Here is a 23,987-nt window from a genome sequence, read left to right as displayed (position 1 = left end):
TTGTGTTGTTGGCTTTAATTAGGGATGATTTTCACCACCAGTGATCGGAAGGAGGAGTATACGGAGACTCTGACGGGATCTTTATGACGCGCGGTGTTCAGGAGTTCCTCCCGACAAAGTTGTGCGTGTGGTGTGTCAAGACAGTTTCCTCTGCCGCAGAAAACAGACCCTCAAAAATTCCGTTGCTTTCGCACAATGGGAGTTTCTCACTCTTTAAAGACTAAGATGGGTGTGCCTGTTAGTGGGTCCATGGGGTGATTTGAGGACGCAGGCTCTGCCGTCCTGTAGACTAACTGCCATCTCTGCATGCAGATGCCAGAGGGGAGAGATGAGCAAAGGGTGGGCGCCTCTGCCTCTTGACACCTGCCGGGAGACCGCTCACAGCCCTTTGCTTACTGCCAGGAAGGGAGGAGAGCTTCCAGAGGTCCCTCGGCACAATGCTTATCTCCTAGGTTCCATGGACAGACTAGTCAACGGTGGTTTGCAGGACCCTTGCTGGCCTGGTTTGCGCTCGTAAAAACACAAAAAAGAGTGTTGCTGACACTCTTTAAAGACACACATACCAGCTCTTTCCACAGGTCTGAAACAGTGAGGCTTTCCCCTGAAAAAACAACATCTCTGCTTTCAGCTCACCCCACCCCCCACGCTGTCCAGCACTTGATGTATCAGGGGATTGCTTACCCTAGGCCACGTGGGCTGTTAGAAGTCATGCTCAGAATACCTTCCTGACCTCCACCCAAGATGGCTGAGATGAAGGTGGGCAGTCTGAGACAGGCAACTAGCTGCATCAGGCCTTAGCTGTTTCCTCAGAGGCTTCCTGAGCCCCAGGCAAGTCCTGTCTTCTTCATGTCTTATGTTGTATACCTTAATCTTACACATTGTTACATACAAATCATTTGTAACGTTGACTTAGTTATATAACATTGATTCTAAAGCTAGAAATAAATATTAAAGTCTTTCGTTATTGAAAGAAAGCATTAAAGCTCTAAGTAGAGATTAAAATACCATTTAAAACAGTTTTTCTTAGAGAAAAAAAAAATAAAACACAATCGTTGAGTAAAACACTATGATTGAGGTAATAAGTAGGTTAGACGCTGCAAAAGAGAGAATTGCCAAACCAGAAGCTGAAAATGAGTGAGAATCTCAAAATACCGCACAGAGACATTGACACTGGCAGTATGATAGAGAAGTGAAAAGACATAAAGACTAGACTGAGATGGTCCAATACACATTCAGTAAGATTCAGAAAGGATGAGGGGGTGGTCAGGGCAATGAGAGGGAGGAAATACATGGAGATTATGGCTGACAAATCCCAGAATTGAGGTAAGACACTGAATCAGACTGAAGACAGGAATCCCGAATAGAAAAAATAAAAATAAATCTGCACCAAATTGCATTGCCCTACAACTGCAAAATACCAGAGCTAAAGAGAAAATCTTAAAAACATTTGGACCCAGGACAACTCACCTGCCAAGACCATTTGAAGCCAACTTCTCGAGAACAGCAGAGGCCAGAAGACAATGTGGAATAATAATCCTCAAGGAACTGAAAGAAAGTAACTGTCAACCTCAAGCTCTGCACTTACCTACAGACTTTTGTTGAGAAAACAACAACTAAATATCCTGTGAAGGTGAAGAAAGTGAAATTTTAAATGGAAAATAATATTTTGGGAAAAGTTTTCAAAGAACACTCAACAAAGACAACCAATGGCAAAAAGGCTGCCTCGAGAGTGTCTGTTTGTAAAAACCTCTCCAGCTGCTAAAAAGCCATCCTTACAGTGGTCAGACAGAGGATGAGATGGGTGGATGGTATCACCAACTCAATGAACATGAGTTTGAGCAAACTCCAGGAGACAGTGGAGGGCAGGGGAGCCTGGCGTGCTGCAGTCTGTGGGGTCACAGAGAGTCAGACACGACTTAACAATTGAACAACAACAAAAAAAAACAAAAACAAAAACCAATGGTCAGAGGTCATCACTCAGCATTTGGTGAAGAGGGTGAAGGGGTCTCCAGGGCACGATGGTGGAGAGTCACAGCTGCTGATGGAGTCAGGAGGGGTCAGAGGGAGCTGGGAGGAGAGGAAGCCTGCAGACTCCTTCTGGAACACAGCAGCACCTCCGAGAAGACAGCCGTATGTCCATGCTTTAAGAAGCTCAGTGCACAGACATGCAGAAAGCCAGCCGTGGAAGCATCACGCAGAACTTCTCAAGCCACATTTACATGACATGTCCAGTTTTAACGTGCAGTCAAGCTGATTTCATGACATCTTATGATATATTATAAGGGTAAATGAGACCCGTAAAATCAAAGACACTATATGAGGCACAGGTGATGCTGAGAGAGAAGAAACCCTATAGAGGTGAGAGAGCAAATGAAGGAAAAATGCATTTTAAATGGTACTGTTTTTAATGAAAGGGGAGTTTCTAGGACTGTCTCAAAACTCAAGATACCAGGCTGGGAAAGGAGTTGAATCTCCCACAACTTAGGTAATGTGCAAGATTTTTTTCCCCAAATCTTAAGAACATAAATATTTTGTAACCAAATGGCAGTTTTCCCTGGCGAGACTTGAATCGGCTGAAATTCCCATCCTGAGCACTACCGTTTGCTCAGCCTGTCTCCTCGTTGGGGACCCAGCTGCGCTCTGGGCACCGAGGCCGAGCTGCCACGGTTGCCCAGTTGCCCTCACTCTCTGGGGACACGATGGCCTGCCAGTGTGTGGAGGCACCTGTTACCACGTCTCAGAAAGTCATCTGTCACATGTGGGTCTACAGTGAGAACTGGGCCCTTCTGGTCTCCGAGATGAACCGCAGGAGATAGTTAAAGATTGAGAGGTGGCCAGTTTGCGTTGCTATGACAATGGCCTCTCTCTTTGCAGAGAGACGGAAATGTAGAACTTAACGCTAGTGTCTTGATACAGTATACTTGCTCCTCTCACCTGGTTCTAAGTAAAGTGGAAAATGAAGTCGGAAAATTGTAAGTTTACCTTCGCTTTGAATGATAAGTGACACCTTTAATGCACAACTGATGCAACGTGCCAGCTTCTCGCTCAGTTGTTTTTTTTTTTTACTAAAATAAGCATATGTGTCAGCAATGTCCTGGTAACCTCCTTGGAAGTTACAACACCGAGGGGGAGCCCCTGATGGGTAGAAGACACGAGTGACGCCAGGGGAGCCCCCATGGACAGTACGGGGACTCAGGGTGGGGTATGCAGCCGGCCTGCTCCCTTCAGGGGGCTGAGTTTACCAGAAACCAGGAAGATTCCATCCCTGTGACACAAATCTGCTCAAGTAAATTAGAGTGTTTTGTTGAATGATTGAATGATGGAATGAATGACCCTCTACTGACATAGCTGGGAAGAAAAAGTTAATCAGCCAGGTGAGCTGGCCAGCGTATTCTCTCCAGAACTGTCAGGAAGGAGGACCCCTGTGCTCAGGATGGACAGGTGCCAACAGCGGTGTGTGTGTGTTGTGGGGGCGTCAGCCAACCCACATGGCAGCCAGTCCACGCCTGGGCTCTGAGGACCGTCAGTCAGCCTCGTCAGTCAGGCTGTGAGGACTGTCAATCTCATCAGTCACACACTGAGGCCTGTCAGTCAGCCTCGTCAGTCAGGCACTGAGGACCGTCAGTCAGACTCTGAGGATAGTCAGTCAGCCTCATCAGTCAGGCACTGAGGACCATCAGTCAGCCTCATCAGTCAGGCTGTGAGGACTGTCAGTCTCGTCAGTCAGACACTGAGGCCTGTCAGTCAGCCTCGTCAGTCAGGCACTGAGGACCATCAGTCAGCCTCATCAGTCAGGCTGTGAGGACTGTCAATCTCGTCAGTCAGACACTGAGGCCTGTCAGTCAGCCTCGTCAGTCAGGCACTGAGGACCGTCAGTCAGACTCTGAGGATAGTCAGTCAGCCTCATCAGTCAGGCACTGAGGACCATCAGTCAGCCTCATCAGTCAGGCTGTGAGGACTGTCAGTCTCGTCAGTCAGACACTGAGGCCTGTCAGTCAGCCTCGTCAGTCAGGCACTGAGGACCATCAGTCAGCCTCATCAGTCAGGCTGTGAGGACTGTCCGTCAGTCTCGTCAGTCAGACACTGAGGACCATCAGTCAGCCTCGTCAGTCAGGCTCTGAGGCCCGTCAGTCAGCCTCATCAGTCAGGCTCCAAGGATCGTCAGACTCTGAGGCCCGTCAGTCAGACTCATCAGTCAGGCTGTGAGGACTGTCAGTCTTGTCAGTCAGGCTCTGAGGCCCGTCAGCCAGCCTCGTCAGTCAGGCACTGAGGACCGTCAGTCAGCCTCATCAGTCAGGCTCTGAGGCCCGTCAGTCAGGCTCTGAGGCCCATCAGTCAGGCTCCAAGGATCGTCAGACTCTGAGGCCCATCAGTCAGCCTCATCAGTCAGGCTGTGAGGACTGTCAGCCTCGTCAGTCAGGCTCTGAGGCCCGTCAGTCAGCCTCGTCAGTCAGGCTCTGAGGACTGTCAGTCTCATCAGTCAGGCTCCAAGGACCGTCAGTCAGCCTCGCGAGTGGACAAGGGGTTGGGGGGGGCATGGTTCCTGCCTCCCGGGCGGTCAGGCCAGGGAAGCCGTCCTTCCAGGCTCAGCGCTCCCAGCAAGTTGCCCTGTGAGGCCCGACCTGCCCCTGGGCCCTCTTTGGCTCCTCCATCTCCATCCCAACCCACCACTTGTGGAGCAACCAGGACGAGCTGGCCAACAACGGAGCAGCGTCTCCTCCAGGGCCTGCACGAGCCCTCTCATTTTTTCTTAAAGACTTGATTACAGCAGCGCCTCATTTCCTGGGCCTGCTGTAATCACATGCCCCAGAGTGGTGGCTTCAAGCAGCAAAAATATATTCTCTCGCGGCTCTGAAGGCCAGAAGGGGGAGAGAGGAGTGTGTGCAGAGCTGAGCTCCCACAGGTGCCGGGAGGGGTGGTCCTCCCCCCGCCCAGCTCCTGGAAGCTCCTCAGCTGTGGCAGTACAAACCCAGTCCTGCCAGAGGTTGGGGGTCTCCCCACGTTCACGTCTGTCTCTTCTCAGGGATGCCAGTCCTGCTAGAGTAGGGCCCACCCCACCACCATGCGACCTCGTCAGACTAATTACATCCACAGGGACCCTGTTCCCCAATGAGGTCACATTCTGGGCCCAGAGGGTCAGGACTCACCATGGGAACTTGAAGGGACACAATTCAACCCACAGCAAAGAGCACGTCAGTTTGGTATAGAAGCTCTAGGAAGCAGAGTTGGGGAGCTGTGTCGTTGTGCAAACATACGTCACTTTCTGTCTTCAGACTGACTGACTACCAGAGGAGCCTTCACAGTGGCTGAGCAGAAAGAAGGCAGTGCTTATGCATGAGGCAGTAAATGAGTGAGTGAATGCGTGAGTGAGGGAGTGAACAAATGAGTAAATGAGTGAGTGAATGAGTGACAGAGGACGTGAAGGAATGAAGGGATGAATGAGTGAATGGATGGACGGATGGATGAGTGAGCCAGTCGGCAGGCTGGTCCTGGGGGTGGTCACTGAGGTGTCACAGCCCCATCACGTGTTATGTGCCCATGAGTTTCGTGAACTTGACATGTTCTCCTTTTCGACCATGGAGGCGCTTGGGGTGCTGGCACCCCCTTGGCCTGGTGCCTGTCACCCCCTCCCCACCGAGAGGTGCACCTTCTAAGTCTCCCCTGCCCCCACCCCGGGCATAGATCGTAACCTCCCCTCCTCCTCTCTCCACCTGCCTGAACCCCCTCACAGTCCACATTTAGAGAGGTCTGTGAACTGTGTCTGAAAGTGAGGATTTTGTCTGAGATAAAAGTCGCAGTTCTCACCAGTTAATATAAGAATCAGACAAGCTTATTTTCTCTCTGGGTGGACTCGGGTAGCATGGAGCTCCTAAATACCCAGGATTTATGGAATTTGTTGCTAATATTAAGGAGATTTACATTTCCATGATACCCCTGCAGGTTTAATCTGATCACTGCAAAACGCTCAGAGTGCATTGCTATTTCAAGGACAACTTGATTAGAAGGGTAAAAATTAGACCTTTATTTGTAGAAGCCTTTAGACTTCCGGAGCCAATCTCTTTAACTCATTCCTTGCAGTTCCTTCAGCCGCCCCTGAAAACGTGTCAGCCGAGGCCGTCAGCTCCACCCAGATCTTACTGACGTGGGCCTCGGTCCCCGAACCGGACCAGAACGGGCTCATCCTGGGCTACAAGGTACGTGCCCAGGTGACCTTGCCCGCCTGCCTCCACGGCCCGCGAGCTCGCATGGCCTGTGCATCGCCGGCTCTGGCTGTTTCCTGGACTCCACACCCCTCCTCTCGTCTCCCTCATCACTGTCTGGGGTGAGGGTCGGTCCACCCTGGTCGCGCGAGCCCATGCGAGGCGCTCTGAGCCCGTGTCCTCCCCCAAGACGGGCGGCATGGCGGTTGTGCCTTCCCATCAGCGGTTGCTGATTTTGTAAAATGCCAAGGACGAGTCCTGAGGCCCCTACCCACGTGTCTGCAGGTGTCATCACCGCCCACGTCCGTCCTGGGTGGTGGCCCTGGCATCGAGGCTTGGACACCTCCTGGCTTCTCTGGGAGACCTTTCTGGGCCAGCCCTCTGTGCTTTTACCCAGACCCTCAAAACCCCCGTGTTCTATTCCGTCCGCTCCCCCAGCAGCAGGACGGACCTTCCTGGGTTTGACCGTGAGGCCCCGTGTGTCTCACACGCTCCAGCCCTCTCCTTGGGCCGTCCGTCTTCTAGATCCCATTCTGTTTGCTCCTGTCCTCACGCCCCACCGCCACCCCGGGGCATCCTGATCACTCCCTTCCCACCCCTTTGGATGCAGCGATCCCCTGGCCCAGCTCTGAGAGCAGCGCCCACAGCCCCACCTGGCCGTGGACAGGCCTCCCTCCCGACCCCCGCCCTTCACAGCCTTCCGGCCGCTGCTCCTGCGGGCCAGCTCCCAGGGGACGAGCTCTGGGAGTGAGGAGCTGGCGGGCTGTGGAGGGACCGTCTCAGAGTGGCCACCTCTGCAGTGAGAGCAGTGAACGGCCCCGGGGTGGGGTGTCGGGCTCGGGGGTCCCCAGGTCGTCCGAGGCAGGAGGCCCGTCTCCTAACAACCATGCTGCCTAGGTTGGCCGCTGCTCCTTTCACAAGAAGCGGGATGTCTCTGTGTTCGTGTTGAGCCCTGGTTTTAGGGGCTGCCACCGGGGACCTCAAATCCTGTAAATTACAGTGAGTGTCTGGCTCGCCCAGCCAGCCAAGGGCTGGGTCATTGCTGCAGCCAACTTCCAATCTCCAGGAAATTGCTGCACTTCCATCTTTCCCCAAAAAACGCCAGCGGTTAGGAATTAGATCCCCATGCCCTCCACCGGCCGCCCTGGGGGAGGACCCTGGTCCTCACCGGTGGTCCTGAGCCCCCAGGCCCCTCCTCACACCGCCTCCCCTCCCCGCCCTCTGTGTCGCCGCTCAGATCCTGTTCCGGGCCAAAGACCTGGACCCTGAGCCCCGGAGCCACGTGGTGCGCGGGAACCACACGCAGTCGGCGCTGCTGGCGGGCCTGGGCAAGTTCGTGCTCTACGAGCTCCAGGTGCTGGCCTTCACCCGCATCGGGAACGGGGTCCCCAGCACGCCCCCCATCCTGGAACGCACCAAAGACGACGGTACGTCGGGGCCATGCCTCTGCCCCCCGCCCCGGTTTGCTGTCCCCGTCCACACCCTTTGGATGGTGGTCATTTTCAACTTAATTTTCAGAACACTTCTTCTCCCCTCCTTTCAGCAGAGGAAAATGAAACAAAGTTGTTTTCTGACCACAGAGCGCTCCTACAGCCAGTTTCAGCCAGAGTGTTTACAGGTTAGCCGTGAGCCTGAAAGGCCGGATGGGCCAGGCCAGGAAACCTCAGGCCACTTCTGGTGAAAAGCCCTAGGTTCCCTGGGGTGACCCGCTCTCGTCTGCATAATGAGATTATTACAAGCCCCCTCAGAGCACATGTTTGAAGGGCTGGGGTGCCCAGGTTCCCAACCCCAGAAACAAGTACCTCTTGACAGTTGTCTAAATCCTCAGGGATGTTTCTCCACTTTGCAGATGTCAGCCACCCAAGGTTAGCTCCTGTACATGATCTTTGTTAACCACACTGTGGCAAATATTCTTCCCCACCTCCCCAGAAAAGCCAGGCTCAGATTCAGCTGAAAGTGAGGCACCAGAGATTTTCTTCAGCATTTTTACTGAAGGAATTAAATCAGCCTGGAATGCGCTCTAACTGCTGAGATGATACCCTCCTCCCCGTTTGCTGGGAGACAGCTCGGGATCTGGGCCCCGCCTGGGTCAGAGGAGGGAGTTCCTCGAGCATCGTCCTTCCTCCGGGGCTGGTCTCAGGGCAGCCAGGGGCTGAAAGGGACCCTGTGACCTGAAAGCCATGTCTTTGCAAAACTGTGTGTTGTGTCCAGGACCACCTGAATGAACAGTAACGGGACATTTAATAACCGTCCCTCAAACTTGGGAAGATATTCTTCCCAAAGCACAGGCAGCAGAATCGTGGACTGATGTCTGTTTTCTGCCACAGTCTGTGATATAAACTTGTTTCCCCTTCCCCTCATTTCATCACGATGCAAGCGATCACCCATGGGGACAGTGAGGGGCAGAAGCCACAGAAGACAGACCAGACGTCAGAGTTTCCCATTTGTGAATCGATCCTGGCATGTGAGCCCGTGGCCTCCTTCCATTTATTTCACCAAAACACAGGGTTCAGAACACAAGTTTATAATTTAAAATACCATTCTCAACTTACTAGCTTGAGGCAAAATTCAGCAGCCCTGCAACGACTGTAACACACGTCATTTTATTTCTATTTGATTGTTCCATGCCTATTACCTCTTGCCTGGGAAGAGTCAGTTCTTAAGTTCCAACGAGAAGTTCCCACGCTGGCCACACATTTACTAGCTTGTCCATTTAAGTAAATATATTTTACAGTGTCTAGGACGCTGTTATTCAGTGGTGCCTGCACACACAGCTAGTTTTTGAATTACTGGTGCACCAGACCGTGAAGAAGAACTATTATATGCATTTGTGGACATCGCCTCTTGATTTTCTGGGACGATGCAGGAGAGGGCTCGTGCATCTAAGAGGAAGGCCATTGTTGTAGCCGTGTTATTTGGTCAGTCCCTGTAACCTCCATTGGAAGTTGGGAGGGACGTTCAGCCACCCTCTTCACCTGACACCTGCTGTGTGGACGTCCAGACCGGGAGAGGAATCAGCTCAGAGTGGCGAAGTCTCTACTCTCACTTGATGTGCCCTCTCCCATGCTACTTAGCGACTGTAGCGGACAGCTTTCGGCAACGCTCAGGACTCCCAGCCTGGTTCCTGAGCGCTGCAAAAGTCACCTTCCCAAAACTCAGAGAGATTCACCCACGAGCAGTGTCGTCAGCAGTCGTGACTGTCCTCGGCCAGCCCACAGGACCCTGCGAAACCCCGCCATGTACCCACGTGACATCCCCGGTGGGGCCTGATTCTCAGGTCTTTTTTTTTTCCCCCTTCAGCCCCAGGCCCGCCCGTGAGGCTCGTGTTCCCGGAGGTGAGGCTCTCGTCTGTGCGGATCGTGTGGCAGCCTCCAGAGGAGCCCAACGGCATTATTCTAGGTAAGGGAGCGGCGGGGATCACAGCTCAGAGAGAAATGACAATCAGATTGATTCCATCCATTTTTATTAGATGTCTAAAAGGTTAAAAAAAAAAAAATCCCATCCACAGCAGCCTGGCATTTTCTGAGCCGAGAGACCACAGCCCTGTGTCTCCTGCTCTAAGGGTTCTTTGCAGAATGAAATTTACATTCTGTTCGCCCAGAATCTGTTCACGGTTCACGGCAGTACCATTTGTAATTGACCTTCCCTCTGCTCAGAAATAACCCAGTTATTTTGACGTGTGTTTGGAAAACAGCGGGCTGGCTTTTCATAGAAGATTCCCATGGGCCTTGCTCCAGGGTCTGGAAGCATCTCTCTTCTGCTGCAGGGCTTGCACCCAGGCCTTCGAGGAAGTTTTCCAAGTGAACTGCGTGCTTGGGTCCCAGGGAAGCGGTTTGCTTTGAACTTGGTGTTCAGGGGGCCAGCTCTGATAACTTGGGTGAAGAGCCTTAATTTGCCCCAGTTTCCCAAAGGCAGCAAGTTTTATTTTTAAAGATCATCAGTCCGTTGATTTGTTCACCCTTTCACTGTGACAAATCCGGAGCCTCTGATGTGCCAGGCCTTGTGTGTGGGGGTGGGGGGCGGTGGGGAGAGGAGGGCGGAGGGGAGGCGGGTAAGGAGTGAGTGAGACGCTGGCAGGGCAGGTCCTCAAAGGGGAGACATCAGCGACAGGACTGCACGGTCCTGTGTGTGCGGGGTGCGCGCGCTCAGTCCCTCCTTCACGTCCAACTCTGCAGCCGCATGGACTGTGGCCCGCCAGGCTCCTCTGTCCATGGGGTTATCCAGGCAAGAAAACTGGCGTGGGGTGCCATTTCCTCCTCCAGGGGATCTTCCTGACCCAGGGACTGAACCTGCTTCTCCTGCATCTCCTGCGTTGGCAGGCGGCTTCTTTAGCACTCAGCCACCCGGGAAGCCCTCGATGTGGGGAGGTTCCACAGAACGCCCTGCAGGGCAGCGTCTCCTGGATCAGGGGCTCAGGGCTGGACGGTGTTTTCAGCCTGGAACTTGAGGATGAGTGTTGGTAAACAAAATATTGGGTCCGCTCACCCGCAGGCGGTAAAGCCAATCTGACACCAGGCCGTGGAGAAGGCAAGTGCAGTGTTTACTGCCAGGGGACAAGCAAGGCGTCAGGGCAGCTGGTGCTCAAAACGCCCGACTCCCCAGGGTTTCAGCAAACGCTTTTAAAGGCCAGTGGGGGGTGTGATCAGCATGCGCTGTACTGTGGCTGTCGGACAGTGAGGCAACAGGCAGGGTCACAGGGGTTGGCCCAGCACTCCTCAGGCTCCGCAGACCTGGGGGCCGAGTGCTCAAGGTCACCCTGCAGTCAGCGGCTCTCCTGCGGCGGGGGTCTCAGCACCTGTGGGACAGCTGAGGGACAGCACACACTGTTCCTGGGAGCTTCAGAGAGGGGCCCCAGCCCAGGATACAGGGAGCAGGCTGTCCCGGGAAGACCCAGAGGGTCTGCTCCGTCACATGGGTGGGTTCCCGAGTCTTGAACCAAACGCTGCCTTCCGCCTGTGGGAGCATAAACATCCCTGGGGGGTGTGGGCCAGCCGGGCTGTGAACCGCTGGGAAGGTGTTGCGTCGAGTGCAGGAGAGGCCAGCGGCCCAGACCTTCCCACCTGGGCCTTTGAGGGCCCGTGTGTCCCCCGGGGCCAGGCTGGCCCTGAAGTACGGTCCTTCCTCCTCCTCACCCACCACAGACCCCAAAAATGTCTGCTCGGGTTGCAGGTAATTTGACAGTCACACCCTAAACACTGCTTACAAATGGCAGTAAAACATACCACTTACACCTGCTCTCCAGGTGAGGATTGTAAGATTTTGTTTGAAAAAGGGTTTCACTTCATTTAAAAAAAAAAAAAAGTTTGAAAATCTGTGCCAAGGGAGTCCGCCAAGGACCTTGAGCAGCAAAGGGACATGATCAGATTTGTCTTCTGGACAACAACTGGCAGCCGTGAAAGGGCGAGCAGCAAGGCAGATACTGCCAAGCCCCGGCTTCATTAAGACGGGCCCGGGGCACGCTCGCCATCTGCACGGCTCAGCCCTGTCCTCTGCGGCCCCGGGAGGCGCTGCTGTGTGAGGACGGCACTCCCGAGCCAGGTCACCAAGGACCTGGACATTCTGGCCACTAAAACCACAGCCATCATGGAGGAGCCTCTGTTACAGTGTGCGTCTCAGACCCCGTGCAGCTGAGAGGCCCCGGCCGGCTGGTCTAAGGCCCTGGGGCGCTCATGGTCTGTGGAGCTGACGCTGCTCTCGAGGTGCCCGGAGCCCACACGCAGGCAGGGCTGCCCTCCTCTCTGCAGCCTGTTATGGAAGCAGCAGGACAAACCGTCTGATCACCGCCCACTCCCTGGGAGAGGAGCCCCAGTGTGCTGAGGAACAAGACGCACGTTCGGAGCAGAGATGTGAAGTCCCCCCAACTGGCCCCCCGCGGGTCCCCCCCACCCACCCACACACAAACACACACCCCACCTCGGCTGAGACCCGGCAGTCCCAGTTCTGTGATCATCTCCGTGCTCTCCGCAGCCCTCCCGGGCCGATGAAAATCGGTTCTGACAGCAGCGCTCCGCGGGAGCGGGCAGAGGAAGGCCTGCCCTTCCCTGTGTTAGCACACACAGACACGTGCTCGGCTTTGTGACTGCAACTTTGAGCTGCTTCTTCCAGGACTTCTCTGAAACCCCGGCAGGGCTGCGGCCTCAGCCAGCGCTGGGCGGTGACCCTTCCCGAGTCCCCTGCCAGGAAAGACCCCCGTCCCCGGATGCTGCTCCACCCCTGAGAACCACATCAGAGGGCACCTCCGCCTGCTGCCTCCCCTCCCCACCCATCCCCACCTGGGCCGGGCTCTTCTCCTCTTGGCCCCCAAAGCTTCTGCACCCAGTCGCCACACGAGTCCCCCAGGAGCCCGGAGTCCCCCGTCCACAGAAGCTCAGCGGCTCGCTTGAGAATCATGTCCCCTGCTTTTACTGGTCTTTAACTTTTTCTGATTGTGAAAGCAACGTGTACAATGATAATTCAGACCACAATGCAGATAATTTAGATACCATTTCACAGTCGTCAGAAGCACAGCAGGTCTGATGGTCCCCAGGAGAGGTGAGGAGGCGGGGAGAAGCCTCACACGCTCTCCCCGGGAGCACAAGCGTAGCTGCCGAGGGGATGACCAGGGCGGGTGCACCCCCCCACCCAGCCGCCCCGCTCCAGGCCTTAACTCTGAGAAATCCTCACTCCGGTTCGCAGAGCAAAACGCACAGAGAGTCACGGCAGACTGCTTTAAATAACAGGGAATTTAGAAAAGAGACAACTGGACACAACCCAAATGTCCATCAGTGAGGCGATGAGAAGGTGAACCGTGGTCTGTTCATACAGAGAAATCACAGAGACCGTTAAAGTAACGGCCGCGCGCTCCAGGAGGTGCCATGAAAAAGCCTCACAAACATCTGTTGCAGGAAAAACAAGTTGCAAAAACATCCCCCCAGCTCGAAAATGTCTCAGCACCCTTGAAAACTCTGCAGACACGACCAGTTGTCATGTATGAGTACACACCTGTGGTGAAGCTGAAGCTCCAATACTCTGGCCACCTGATGACTCACTGGGAAAGACCCTGATGCTGGGAAAGATTGAAGACAAAAGGAGAAGAGGGCGGCGGAGGATGAGACGGTTGGACGGCATCACCAGTTCAACAGATATGAACTTGGGCAAACCCCGGGAGACGGTGAGGGACAGGGAGGCCTGGCGTGCTGCAGTCCGTGAAGTCGCAAAGAGCCGGACACGACTGAGCAGCTGAACAGCAATGTAGTGAAAGCCGCATGCCGACAGGCGCCGGTGGCCGGGGTTCAGAGCCCACCAGGGCCCCTTTGCTCCTCGCTTTAGAGTGACTGGCCTCCCTGCCCCTTTGTATCCCCAGATCCTCAGTAAGGCGGCCTGAGGTTCCGCTCAGGCATTGCAGACAGACTGGGGTGGGGGGTAGCTCACTTAGCCCCTCTGGGCCAGGCTGCCCGCCTCAGGGGGGACCCGTGATCAGACCTCCCGGGTATCGTGCAGGGCACCGAAAACCCAGAATAGCCAGTGCCGTTCGGCGCCGGCTGGACGCTGTGGCCCTTCCGCACCTCCTCCCTGCTCTCGGACCAGAGCGGTCTCCTCCCCGTTGCTGTGTCTGCACTCAGCGTTTCTCTGTGTCTATCACAGGCGTGTTGCAAGGCTTCATTCTCCATCACCCTGGCGGCTCCAGCGGAAGGTTCCTGCTGAGAGGCAGCTTGGGGCCAGGTTATAGGATGCCCCCAAGGCACTGAGACGTCTGGGCATAGATCTCTAGTCCCGGAGGTCCTTGAAAATCACAAAACCCCAGGTCAGGAGGGGGTCGGACTCCGAGGCTGCGGAACACAGCCCTCCACCTCCCCCGATGCCCTCTCGGGCTGTGAGGCATGTAGTGGTAATTGTAACAAACATTGTCTAGGTAACCTGTCACCCGGATATTATTACCGCCAGCTCACCAAATTGTAGATGCTGCAGAAAGACGGGAAAACAATTTCTAAAGATTCAGATTGGTGTTCACAGGGGAGAAAGGAAAACATCTTTTTTCAAGACTCACTTTACGTCCAGGGACCTAGAGTCGGCGTCCCCACTCCTGCGGTGTGGCCTTCTGAGCACATAAACATCTCTGCAGCGAGAGCTTTTGTAATCTGTATCAAAAACATGTTCTTTCATTTCCAAAAGAGATTAACAGCATGAAATACTGGAGGTGCCTACAGGGAGAAACACTTGCTTATTTGCGTAAATATTTTACCGGGAGAGCTCGCAGCGTTTAGAGCCTTCCTTGGGGGTTCGGGGGGGCCACCCGAGAGCGGTCGTCCCCCCCTCCTCATTTGCTGCTGCTTCACAGTCGCTCAGGTGCTGCGAAGCTCGAGTGACGCGTGTGCTCCTTGGGCCGCAAGGGTCTGTCCCTCCAGACAGGCCGGATCCCCACCTCCACGCGGTTAGAAGTGTTAGGAAAAACGCCGCGGGAGGAAAAAGCCGCCTCTAAGGACCGGTGGTAAAGGCCTTTATTAAGCGTCGCTCTCGGGCAGAACTCCCGGGGGCTGGTGAGTGAGGAGACAAAGGGAGTCTGCAAGGTATGAGGGGTGGGGAGGGGTTTTATAGTCCGGGCCAGCGTCCAGGCCAGGTCTTTTCATATAAGGAAGAAAGCGCGGGCTACAGCGGTGGTCAGTGTCCGAGGGCTTTATGTTGGTACCTGATTGGGCCAGGCTGCAGGGGGCCAGCCCCTGGAAGTTTAGCCAGCCTCCGGAATTTGCCTTGCAGCACTTTCCCCGGGGCATGCCCCGACCTTTCAAGAAGTTGGCCTGCCTGTGGGAGCCGAACCTTGACCTTTGGCTTATTACAAACAAGGGTGTAATTAGGGGGACTCTGCTGAGAATTAGGAGCCCAGCTGAATAGGATCTGTGTTAGCAAACGCGTGGTTTGCTCCACTGTTGTATTTGTCTGCCCCCCACCCTTACACGGAGAGACTGCAAAACCAGCAACCCAGGCGGCATCTGGGCTAGGCTGACGCTTGCCCCCCGGGGAGACTCAGCCACTGTGGGTTCCCTGAGTCAGGAGTGGGCACTACGGGGCCGTCGCCACCCACAGTGCCTTCCGGGGGGTCAGCAGCCCCGTGCCCTCTTTGCGGCTTTGGCCTCAGGGCCCCAGGATGGTCCCCAAACAGACAATGGACAGAACTCTCAAGTGTACACCGTTTGTCTACCCAGGAACCACCCAGTCCTTAGAAGGCCTTGCCACCACCTGGGAGGTCTGCCCTCGACTCTCCAGAGTCGATCTGGGGTCTCTCTGTCAGCTCCTTTGGCCAAGACGCCTCCTGCCCCACCCCCTGCAAAGGCCCCCCATCCTTGGCTGCCTCTTCTCTGACTCTCCCCTACCCACCTCCCCGGCCTTCCCCGCAGATGGCTCGGAACCCGCCTCCAGCCTGTGGTGCCCGCCTCTTTCCCTCCTGGCTTTCTAGCGAGCGACGTGTCCTCATCTTCCGGGTGACTTTGAGCTGCTTGGGTTTCTGCAGCCCATCGCTTTCCACCTGCATCCCCGTGGGCCGCACGTGGCCGTGCCCCTCTAAATGCCCCCGTGAACCCCGGGACCTTCCACTGCGGCCGCCCCCAGCCCTCTCCTCCCGCTGGGGACCCAGATCCGCGTTCCTTCCTCACGCAGCCACACCCTCTGACCTCGTAGCTGAGACTCAGCTCCTGTTTCTGAGCTTGCTGGACCCGGGATCAGATAAGGAGCCTTTTCCGCCCAAACACCCCCGTCCTGCCTGGCTCCCGATCCATGTTCCCAAGCGTGCGGGCCAGGGCTCGGCCACTGCTCTTGCCTGCTCCTGTGCAGAAGGCTCTCTCCTGCTGGTCGAGCCCGTGTCGAGGTGGGTAGGGGCGTTCATCCTCATGGTCACGGCACTGCAGAACGGGACCGCAGGGACACGGTCCCTCTTCTAGGGCAAAGGACAGGAAGGTGCTCCTAGAGTCCAGGGCTGAGGCGTTTTCTCCCAGGCGCTCCTTGTGACCTGGATCAGAGACCAGCCCAGGTTTCCCATGGTTCTCCGGAGTCTCCTGGAGCCCTCGGGGCCCAGGCAGAAACGCCCCGTCCGTCCAAAAGAGACAGAGGAAAAGGTGTGAGTGGGGGCCGTGTGAAGGCGCCCACACAGGCAGGTGGAGGTGAGGTCCAGGGTCACCCCGAGGTCGTGCCCTGAGGGCGGGGCGGGGAGTAGGGGTGGAGCCTTTGGTGGAGGGCAGACCTGAGCCCGCCCGGGAGGCAATTAGTGGCTCCCGTTTAATCCCCAGATTGCAGCCCACAAAGACATGCCTTTGAACAAAATCTCAGTTTCACCCCAGGATTTTTAGCTCCAGCAGCAGATAATCTGAGCAGAGGTGAAATGTGGTCAAGAACGAGCAATAACAAAAGCGCATCAGTAACCACATGCGAATCCTCGTTAATTCAGACTCTCCGGGTGGAAGGCGGTTTGAATGATCAAGGAGTCTTCATCACACGTGACTCTCCGAGACACAAAGGGACATGTGACCGCCGGCTGGTGGGCTCCGTGAGGGGTGGAGCTGCCCCTGGATGCCCCGTGTTAGCTGCGCGGCCGTGTCCCCTGGGGTCCCTGTGCCTGGGAGGTGCTGGGCAGGTGTTTCTGCTCCTCCCGGCCGTCTCGGGTAGAGTCAGCCTTCTCACAATCTGGAAAAGAAACCTGGTCGACTCAAGTCTACCCAGAAATTCAGTGTGCTCACACGCAGGGCCCAGGGCCCGGAAGTGCATACGCGTGCCTGTTTTTAATGCAGTTACTTTCTGCCTCTTTGAGGGCAGAGGGTAGGGTTGGAGTCCCTTCTTCACGAGGCGTGGTGTTTCCTCAATGGCCGAGCTCACTCTCCCCGGGGACACGCCTCTCTCTCGAGGTCTTTAAAATATTATGTTTGACCATGGTCTTGTTGGAGGTCGGTGTCTGCCTCTGTAGTCTTTGTGCTTGGTCGTGAAGTTCGGTTTGTCTTTGCAGAATACCTTTCCTTAATTCCTTGCTGTAGCTCAATTACTTTCGTACGGGGCACAGGCTGACTTTCCTCTGGTGGCAGGGTGGACACAGGGGTCATCGGCTGTGTCCCGTCACAGACCCCCCAGTCCCCTGTGAGACCTGCTGTAGCTTCTGTGGATGAACCACGTGCCCGCGTGGCTGGTGCTGCCCCCGCCACATCTGACCCCCCCGGGCGCCCCTCGAAATCTGCTGAACACGGGCCCCGCCCTGTGCCACAGTCTCCTTGCCAATCCCGACAACATACCAATAATGATACAACACGTGGAAGTTGGAATAGAAGTCCTGAGGTCAGAGCTGGCGTAGGAAGGCGGGTTCGCATCACTGTGGTCGCAGTGGGTGAGCTTCTGGAGAGAGCTGGGGGTTAATACAGAAGAGTATAATGGGGAGAAATGGAGCAATGACGTAGCTGATCCGGATGGCGTGACAGGCAAGGGGGGCTGAGAGAGGAAGGGGGAGGCGGGCGCTCCCCCAGGGGGTGTGCACTGCCGGGCCTGCAGGGGGAGGGCTCTGCCCAGGTGGGCACGCTGACCACGTCGCCCTCTTTTTCCGGACACTGGGTGTCCAGGTGTCTCAGAGCTGGGTCTGCAAGTCCTCTGCCGCTGTAGACGCGGGCAGAGGGACCGGCAGGGCCTGGTCTTCAGGGAGACCTGGTCCTTAATGACATGACTTCGAGCAGCCATGGACCCTTGATGATCAGGGCACTCGGAGAGACAGTCTGAGCTGACGGCCCACCCGGAGCTGATGTGCAAGCCTCCTCCCGCTTCCTTGACAGCGGGGAGTGCTGTCTCTGGGGGAGCCCCCCACCCCACCCGCTCAGAGCCACAGGGGTGGGGCTTCTGGGAAGCAGGAGCGCTGGGCTGGCAGGAGGAAGACGGATGTGCAGACAGACAGACAAACAGCAGACACAGGGTCTGAGCACAGGCGTGAGTGCCTCCAGGGCTGCCTGCTCCAGGGAGAAGGGCGCTCCAGGCAGGGAGACCCTTGAGGGTCGAGGGCAGAGCTGCTAGAAGGTGGGGGCGGGGGGCAGAGAAGGCACCCACCCTCTGTGCTGCTCCCAAGCATCCTCCGGGCCGGGGGCCACAGGGAGGAGGAGGCTGTGCTCACGTTGAGTTCCGCGAAGGATGGAGAGGGGGCCTAGCGCCCCGAGGCCCCCTTCACCCCGGGCCTGGCTTCCCTCTCAGGGCCTGGCCTGCAGCTCAGACGCCAGCCCAGGAAAGGGAGACAGCGCAGAAACCCAGGGCTCGGAAGGGTGTGCCGGGTGGGGGCTGGGGGCTTCCCCATGGGGGAGGGACGCTGACCAGCGGTCTTCGTGCCCCGACCACCCCCCACCCCCAGGCTACCAGATCGCCTACCGCCTGGCCAGCAGCAGCCCCAACACCTTCACCACTGTGGAGGTCGGCGCCACCGTGAGGCAGTTCACGGCCACTGAACTGGCCCCGGAGTCCGCGTACGTCTTCCGGCTGTCGGCCAAGACCAGGCAGGGCTGGGGGGAGCCGCTGGAGGCCACGGTCATCACCACCGAGAAGAGAGGTGAGACCCAGAGGCCAGACTCAGTGTCAGCCAGTGGTGGGGAGAGGCCCCGTGTGCCTGGGCGGGGGGTGGGGGGTGGCTGCGCCAACTGCGAGCTTATCAAGCACGTCCTGAGTCCTTCCTGGAGCCAGACACAGAGCTGGTCCACACAGCCTGACACTCGCCATAGGCCTGCATCCTCAGCCCTGATCCTCTGGGGTTCAAGGAGAGAGACTGCCCCTCTTCCCCCTCCCCCTTCTCCCCTCCTTCCCACCAGAGGTGCCAGAGCCCCCTGCCGGCTCCTCCCGCGGGAAGCAGGTAAGCCGTACTTCCAGAGTCGGGGAGCCAGGAGCCGCAGGGCTGAGTGGCCCCCACCCACCACAAGGGGACCGAGAGCCCCAGGCCCCGATTCTTGCCTTCCCACTCAGAGTCCATGCAGCCCCTGCTGAGGGAGCAGGAAACAGGTTTGCTCAAGGTTTGATGTGACTTAAGCTGAGTCTGAGAGGAGATTCAGACGTGAACTCCATCGAGAGCAACCCTGTTCCCCGCCCCCAGCCAAGTGCCCCTGCCTCCCTGCAGCCCCCCATCCCGCAGCCCCCGTGGCTCAGCGTGGGGCCCAGGAGAGCCAGGCCCCTTCCCGTGGGCCGCAGGGAGGGGAGTTAGCTCCGGGCCCCTCACAGCCATCCCCATGGGGCTGGCAATCAGCTGCGGCGTCATTTCACCCCGCACGTCCTGACCAGAACCCGCACTCGTCAGGATGCACAGTTCAGCAGTGATTCCTGCCCCGTGGGGCTTCTGTGTTGACGTGGATGGGGTGAGGACACCGGGTGGCCGGCGAGTTACCCCCACGCAGAAACGGGTCCCGGCCCTGCTCCCCGCATCCCAGTCCCTATCCCAGAGGCTCAGAGTCGCCCCCAGGCAGCCCGCTCCACAACCTTTATGGGCTCAGGCCCAGGTCAACGTCCAGGGAGAGCAAACCAGTGTTGAAGAGGCGCTGACCCAAAGTCAGAAAGAGGGAGAGTGTCCGGAGGAGCCTGGGGGTGCTGGGAGCGCCCAGGTGTTGCTCAGGACGCCTGCACCCGAGTGCCCATGGGGAGTGTGGACGGGCCCATCCGCAGTCTGCCTGCTCCGAGGGTGGAGCGTGCTGGGACTAAACGGGGTCTCCAGCCAGGTCCGGCCAGAGTCCGGGACCCGCACATCACTGTGGATGACTGCCCACCCGCCGGCCATCTGAGCTAGGCAGCCAGCGCCCCGGGGCCTCTCGGGGTGCCCCGACCCTGACCTGCTGTCCTCTCGGCTGCAGAGCGGCCCGCGCCCCCCAGGGAGCTCCAGGTGCCCCAGGCCGACGTGACGGCGCGCAGCCTGTGTCTGCGGTGGGTGCCGGGCAGCGACGGCGCCTCCCCGATCCGGTACTTCACGGTGCAGCTGCGCGAGCTCCCCGGGGGCCGGTGGCAGACCTACTCCTCGTCCGTCAGCCACGAGGCCACGGCCTGTGTCGTCGAGAGGTACGGAGAGGGTGGGGAAGGCCCTGCCCGGCGCGCCCCCCACCGGCTCCCGCCTGCCCGGCAGGGAGACCCACACTGCGAGGCCGCGTCTGCCCCCTGGCCAGCCCTCCTGCGCTGGGACCCGGCAGTCCCGAGGCCCACCCCGGCCTCTTCCTGCCTGTCCTTCTGAGCTCTGTCCCTCCCCACTGCCCCCGAGCCCCGGGGCTGACGGGGCTGCCCAGTCCCTGAGGCAGATGGCGGCCCAGCCTGCCCCTGGCACCATGTCGCAGGCCCGGGTCACGGTCAGGGAGACGACCCTCCTCCGTGCTCCAGCCCCGGGCCAGCAAGGCACACGTCTTCCGCCTGCTGCCGTCCGTGGCGCTGCAGTGATGGCCAACGGCAGGAACAGGGCTCCCCGCCCCCCGAGCCAGCCATCTGGTGACTGCTGGGTGCGGGGAGGCCATGGACTTGCTTTGTCCTGGTCCCACCTGGGCCTCTTGTCTGGGCCACACCTGCTTCATGGTGGAGGAGGTGAGGGCTGGGGGGCATTAAGTCGCCTGCCAGGTTCTTCTAGATGGAACCGTCTAGACAGGCAGGCCTGGGGAGAAGCTGTGGGTGGTGGGGTTGGTGGTGGTCCAGGGCGGCCCGGGGAGACGCCCGGCATCACTTCTGTCCTTCCTGTCAGTCCCAACTGCACCCCTCCCTGCAGACTCACACTCCAGGGTGCCCGGCAGCAGGTACCCCTGTCTTTGTGGGTCTAGAGCCCTCGCCAGGACCTCCTAGGAGGGCGGAGGAGGCCCAGACGTTGCTTGTCTAGCTGACCACCGCTCCTCTCCCAGCTCCCGAGAGCCCCGTGCTGGGTGCTCTGTTACATCCCCGTCCAGCTGCTCGATGAATCCCAGGACAGCTCGGGGGGGGGGGGTGGTGTTGGGGGGGAAACAGGGTCAGAGGTCAGCCGTCGCCTGCAGCCCCGCCAGCAAGGGGCACACGTGGCCTCCCCCTTCCCCTCGCCAGGCCGCCTGTCAGAGCCCGGCTGAGCCCACTGAGGGGGCGGGTTGGGAACCGGGCCAGGCCTGGAGTGTGGCCCTGTCGCTTTCCCACACGTGACTGCCAGCACGGGGCTGAAGGAGAAGGGGACCCCCCAGGTCCGAGGAGCCCTGCTCACCTGGCATACCGCACTCCAGTGCCCCGGGCGTCCAGCCTAATTAGGATGTGCCGCTGGACGTAAATAGCGCCACCTCCTCGTGTAACCGTCAGAAAGAAGGACCATAAAATCCGGCCACCCCTCCTGTCACGGAGCCTCCTAGAATCAGAGCAGTGGTCTGCTGGGGGCTCCCCGTGGGAAAGGAGAGGTCCGAGTGTCAGGACTGACGGGTAAATCTGGTGGGAGAGAGTGTTGCCAGCTTCCTGATGGGCCAGAACCAGGACACACACTTCCTTCCCATCAGCTGGAAGCATGTCACAGGCAGAACCCTGGGGAAGGAATATTTCGTACCACCATGTAATCTTCCCTCCTCCTTCAGGGTCCTGACAGCTTCTTTTTCCTTTTGTTTAAACACTCATTTTACATTTTTTACTCATGCCAGTTGCGTGAAGTCCGGTAGTGGCCAAAAGTCATAAAACATGTAAACTAAAGTTTAAAACAGAAATTTAACCACCTAAGCCGCGTGCCTGTACCTGGTGACGGCAGGTCCGGAGCGCTGGGGGAGGCTGGGGTCTGGGGACGGATCTCAGTGTCACCGCTTCTGGGGTAGTCGCTTCCCACAGAGATGTAACTCAGTGAGGAGAAGGGCCCTGGGACGCAGCACGTGGACGTCAGGGGTGTACCCCGGGACAGGGCTGTGACGGCTGTCGCTCCCAGCGACGGTGGGCCCTGCTGCGTCTCTGAACGTGCCATCTCCAGCAGCCAATGGGGAGACGGGAAAGAGAAAGGAACGTTTATTAGGCACCTGCTGTGTGACCAGACTCCTCGAGGCAGGCTGTGCAATAGAATTTCCTCTGGAAGTGCAGATACCATCTCCTCCGTTTCCACAGATGAGCCGAGTGAGACTCCAGAGAAATTAAATGAGGTGCCCCAGTTAGGAGAGGTGGAGCCGGAATCAGAATTCCCGCTTGGCCCTCTTCAAAGCCGAGGCTGGAGGGGGTCTGGGGGAGTGAACAGAGCAGAGCTGCGGGGAAATCGGAGGGTTTGTTCCTCCTCCGTTTTTCAAGTGGTCCTGGAAGTTTTGTTCTACTCAGCAGGGAGCGAGGGGAGGTGGTGATGAGGACAAGTGCTGGGGGTAGAGGGTAGACCAGTCGTCCAGAGGAGCCAGCAGAGGACAGAGACCAGGCTTGGTAACCACGGTTGCCTCTCCAGGGCAACAAGCTTCTGAGTCACTCTGTGCCTATTTCCAGGCACCAAGCAGGGCTTTCCTGCTGAGACAGGGAGACCTGCAGCTCAGTGACCCCCAGGGACACTCGTGGGTCCTCTGGAGGAGGGAAGCCTGCTCAGCGTGGGGTGAGGCCAGGAGCTCTGATTCCCGGTCCCCTGGCCCCAGCCTGTCCATCTCAGACCCGGGCCCACTCGTCCAGCCATCAGGTCATCCTTCACTGCCCCCGTGATGTGCCCCCGACTCCCTGAGACCTCAGAGGTCAAAAAAGAAAGGGTGGTCTTCAAAGAGCTTGATCTTTGGCCTCAGTTCCCAAAATCCTTAGAGAACAGTGAAGTGCTAAATATAGTAAGCCACAGGCACTACCGTGTTCCAAATAGCAGCGCCCTAGACACAGTCCACGGGGTCCCCAAGAGTCCGGCATGGCTGAGCGGCGGAGCACGCACGCACAGGTGATCAAAGTGCTGCGTCTGAACACAAGGGTCCCTTCCAGGGCCCCCACCACGTCCCCAGCCTGTGCTGACTTTCACGTGTCCCCTTTGCAACCCTCCTGAGCAACTTCTGGGGCAGATAACGTCCCCCTGCATTTGTTCCTCCAGCGAGCGTTCACTCAACACCGCCTGGCGCCAGGCCCGGCCACTGGTGCAAGAGCGTCCCTGCAACTGTGAGCTCACAGAGAGCTGCCACAGGAGGTCTCATGCAGGCGTAGATTTCACGCAGGAGAAGGTCTCACGCAGGAGAAGATATGAAAACAGAGGGAGAGGAAAGCTGTCTGATCATGGCTTCCAAAAACAGTCCTCGGTGTTTCAAGATAGCAGAATCCTTTCTCTAAACGAAGTGTTTCCAGAAGTGATCACCAGCCAGAGGGACAAGGAGCTGCTGTTGGTTGACACAGGCGGAGCAGAGGCCCTGGATGCTCAGAGGCTTACTTAGAATTTCAGGGGTTCGTTGGCCCTCAGCTTGAAAACCACTGGTTTATAGGTTAGATAGGAAGCGAGAAGGCAGGGTTGGTTTGAGGCAGGAGAGCTGTGCTTAGACTGAGGTGAGGAAACTTGGAGCTGGTCTGGATTAAGGGACAGGGAGGGAGCACCTAGAATCACCTGGAATGTTTGGGTCCAGGAAACAGAGAGGATGACGGGGCCACCGCCTGAGGCAGAGGGAAGGGGCAGGTGGGGTCCTCGTCTGCTCCCCGTGAGCAGGAGAAGCAGCCGGTGCTGAGTGGGGTGAGCAGGAAGTGTCCCCGGGGACTTGGTGAAGGTTTGCGTGTCGTCAGCACAGACGCATTTGTCTGAAGCCTTTGTTGTCAGTGTGGCTCCTCGCTGGGCACACGAGACCCAGTGGATCCGGACCATTTGGGTGGGTGGGTGGATGGAGGATGGATGGATGGATGGAAGGGAAAGAGGAAGCCCGAAGCAGGGGAGCC

The 23,987-nt window shown here is 57.5% G+C and overlaps 1 protein-coding gene across 6 annotated transcripts in view; it reads left to right on the top strand.

Moving 5' to 3' along the window:
- SDK1 (sidekick cell adhesion molecule 1) overlaps nucleotides 1-23,987 on the top strand; it is a 724,732-nt gene that overhangs the window by 642,302 nt on the left and 58,443 nt on the right. For all 6 annotated transcript variants that reach the window (XM_043455307.1, XM_043455310.1, XM_043455311.1 and 3 more), the window contains 5 exons: nucleotides 6,079-6,194; nucleotides 7,438-7,627; nucleotides 9,501-9,599; nucleotides 18,538-18,732; nucleotides 20,015-20,216. In XM_043455307.1, coding sequence (XP_043311242.1) covers nucleotides 6,079-6,194; nucleotides 7,438-7,627; nucleotides 9,501-9,599; nucleotides 18,538-18,732; nucleotides 20,015-20,216 — 802 coding nt within the window. The remainder of the gene's footprint in view (nucleotides 1-6,078; nucleotides 6,195-7,437; nucleotides 7,628-9,500; nucleotides 9,600-18,537; nucleotides 18,733-20,014; nucleotides 20,217-23,987) is intronic.

Source organism: Cervus canadensis, chromosome 32 (assembly GCF_019320065.1).
Source record: "Cervus canadensis isolate Bull #8, Minnesota chromosome 32, ASM1932006v1, whole genome shotgun sequence".
Lineage (NCBI taxonomy): Eukaryota > Metazoa > Chordata > Mammalia > Artiodactyla > Cervidae > Cervus > Cervus canadensis.
The sequence above is the reverse complement of the archived record's forward strand: the minus strand, read 5'-3'. Positions and strand labels throughout refer to the sequence as shown.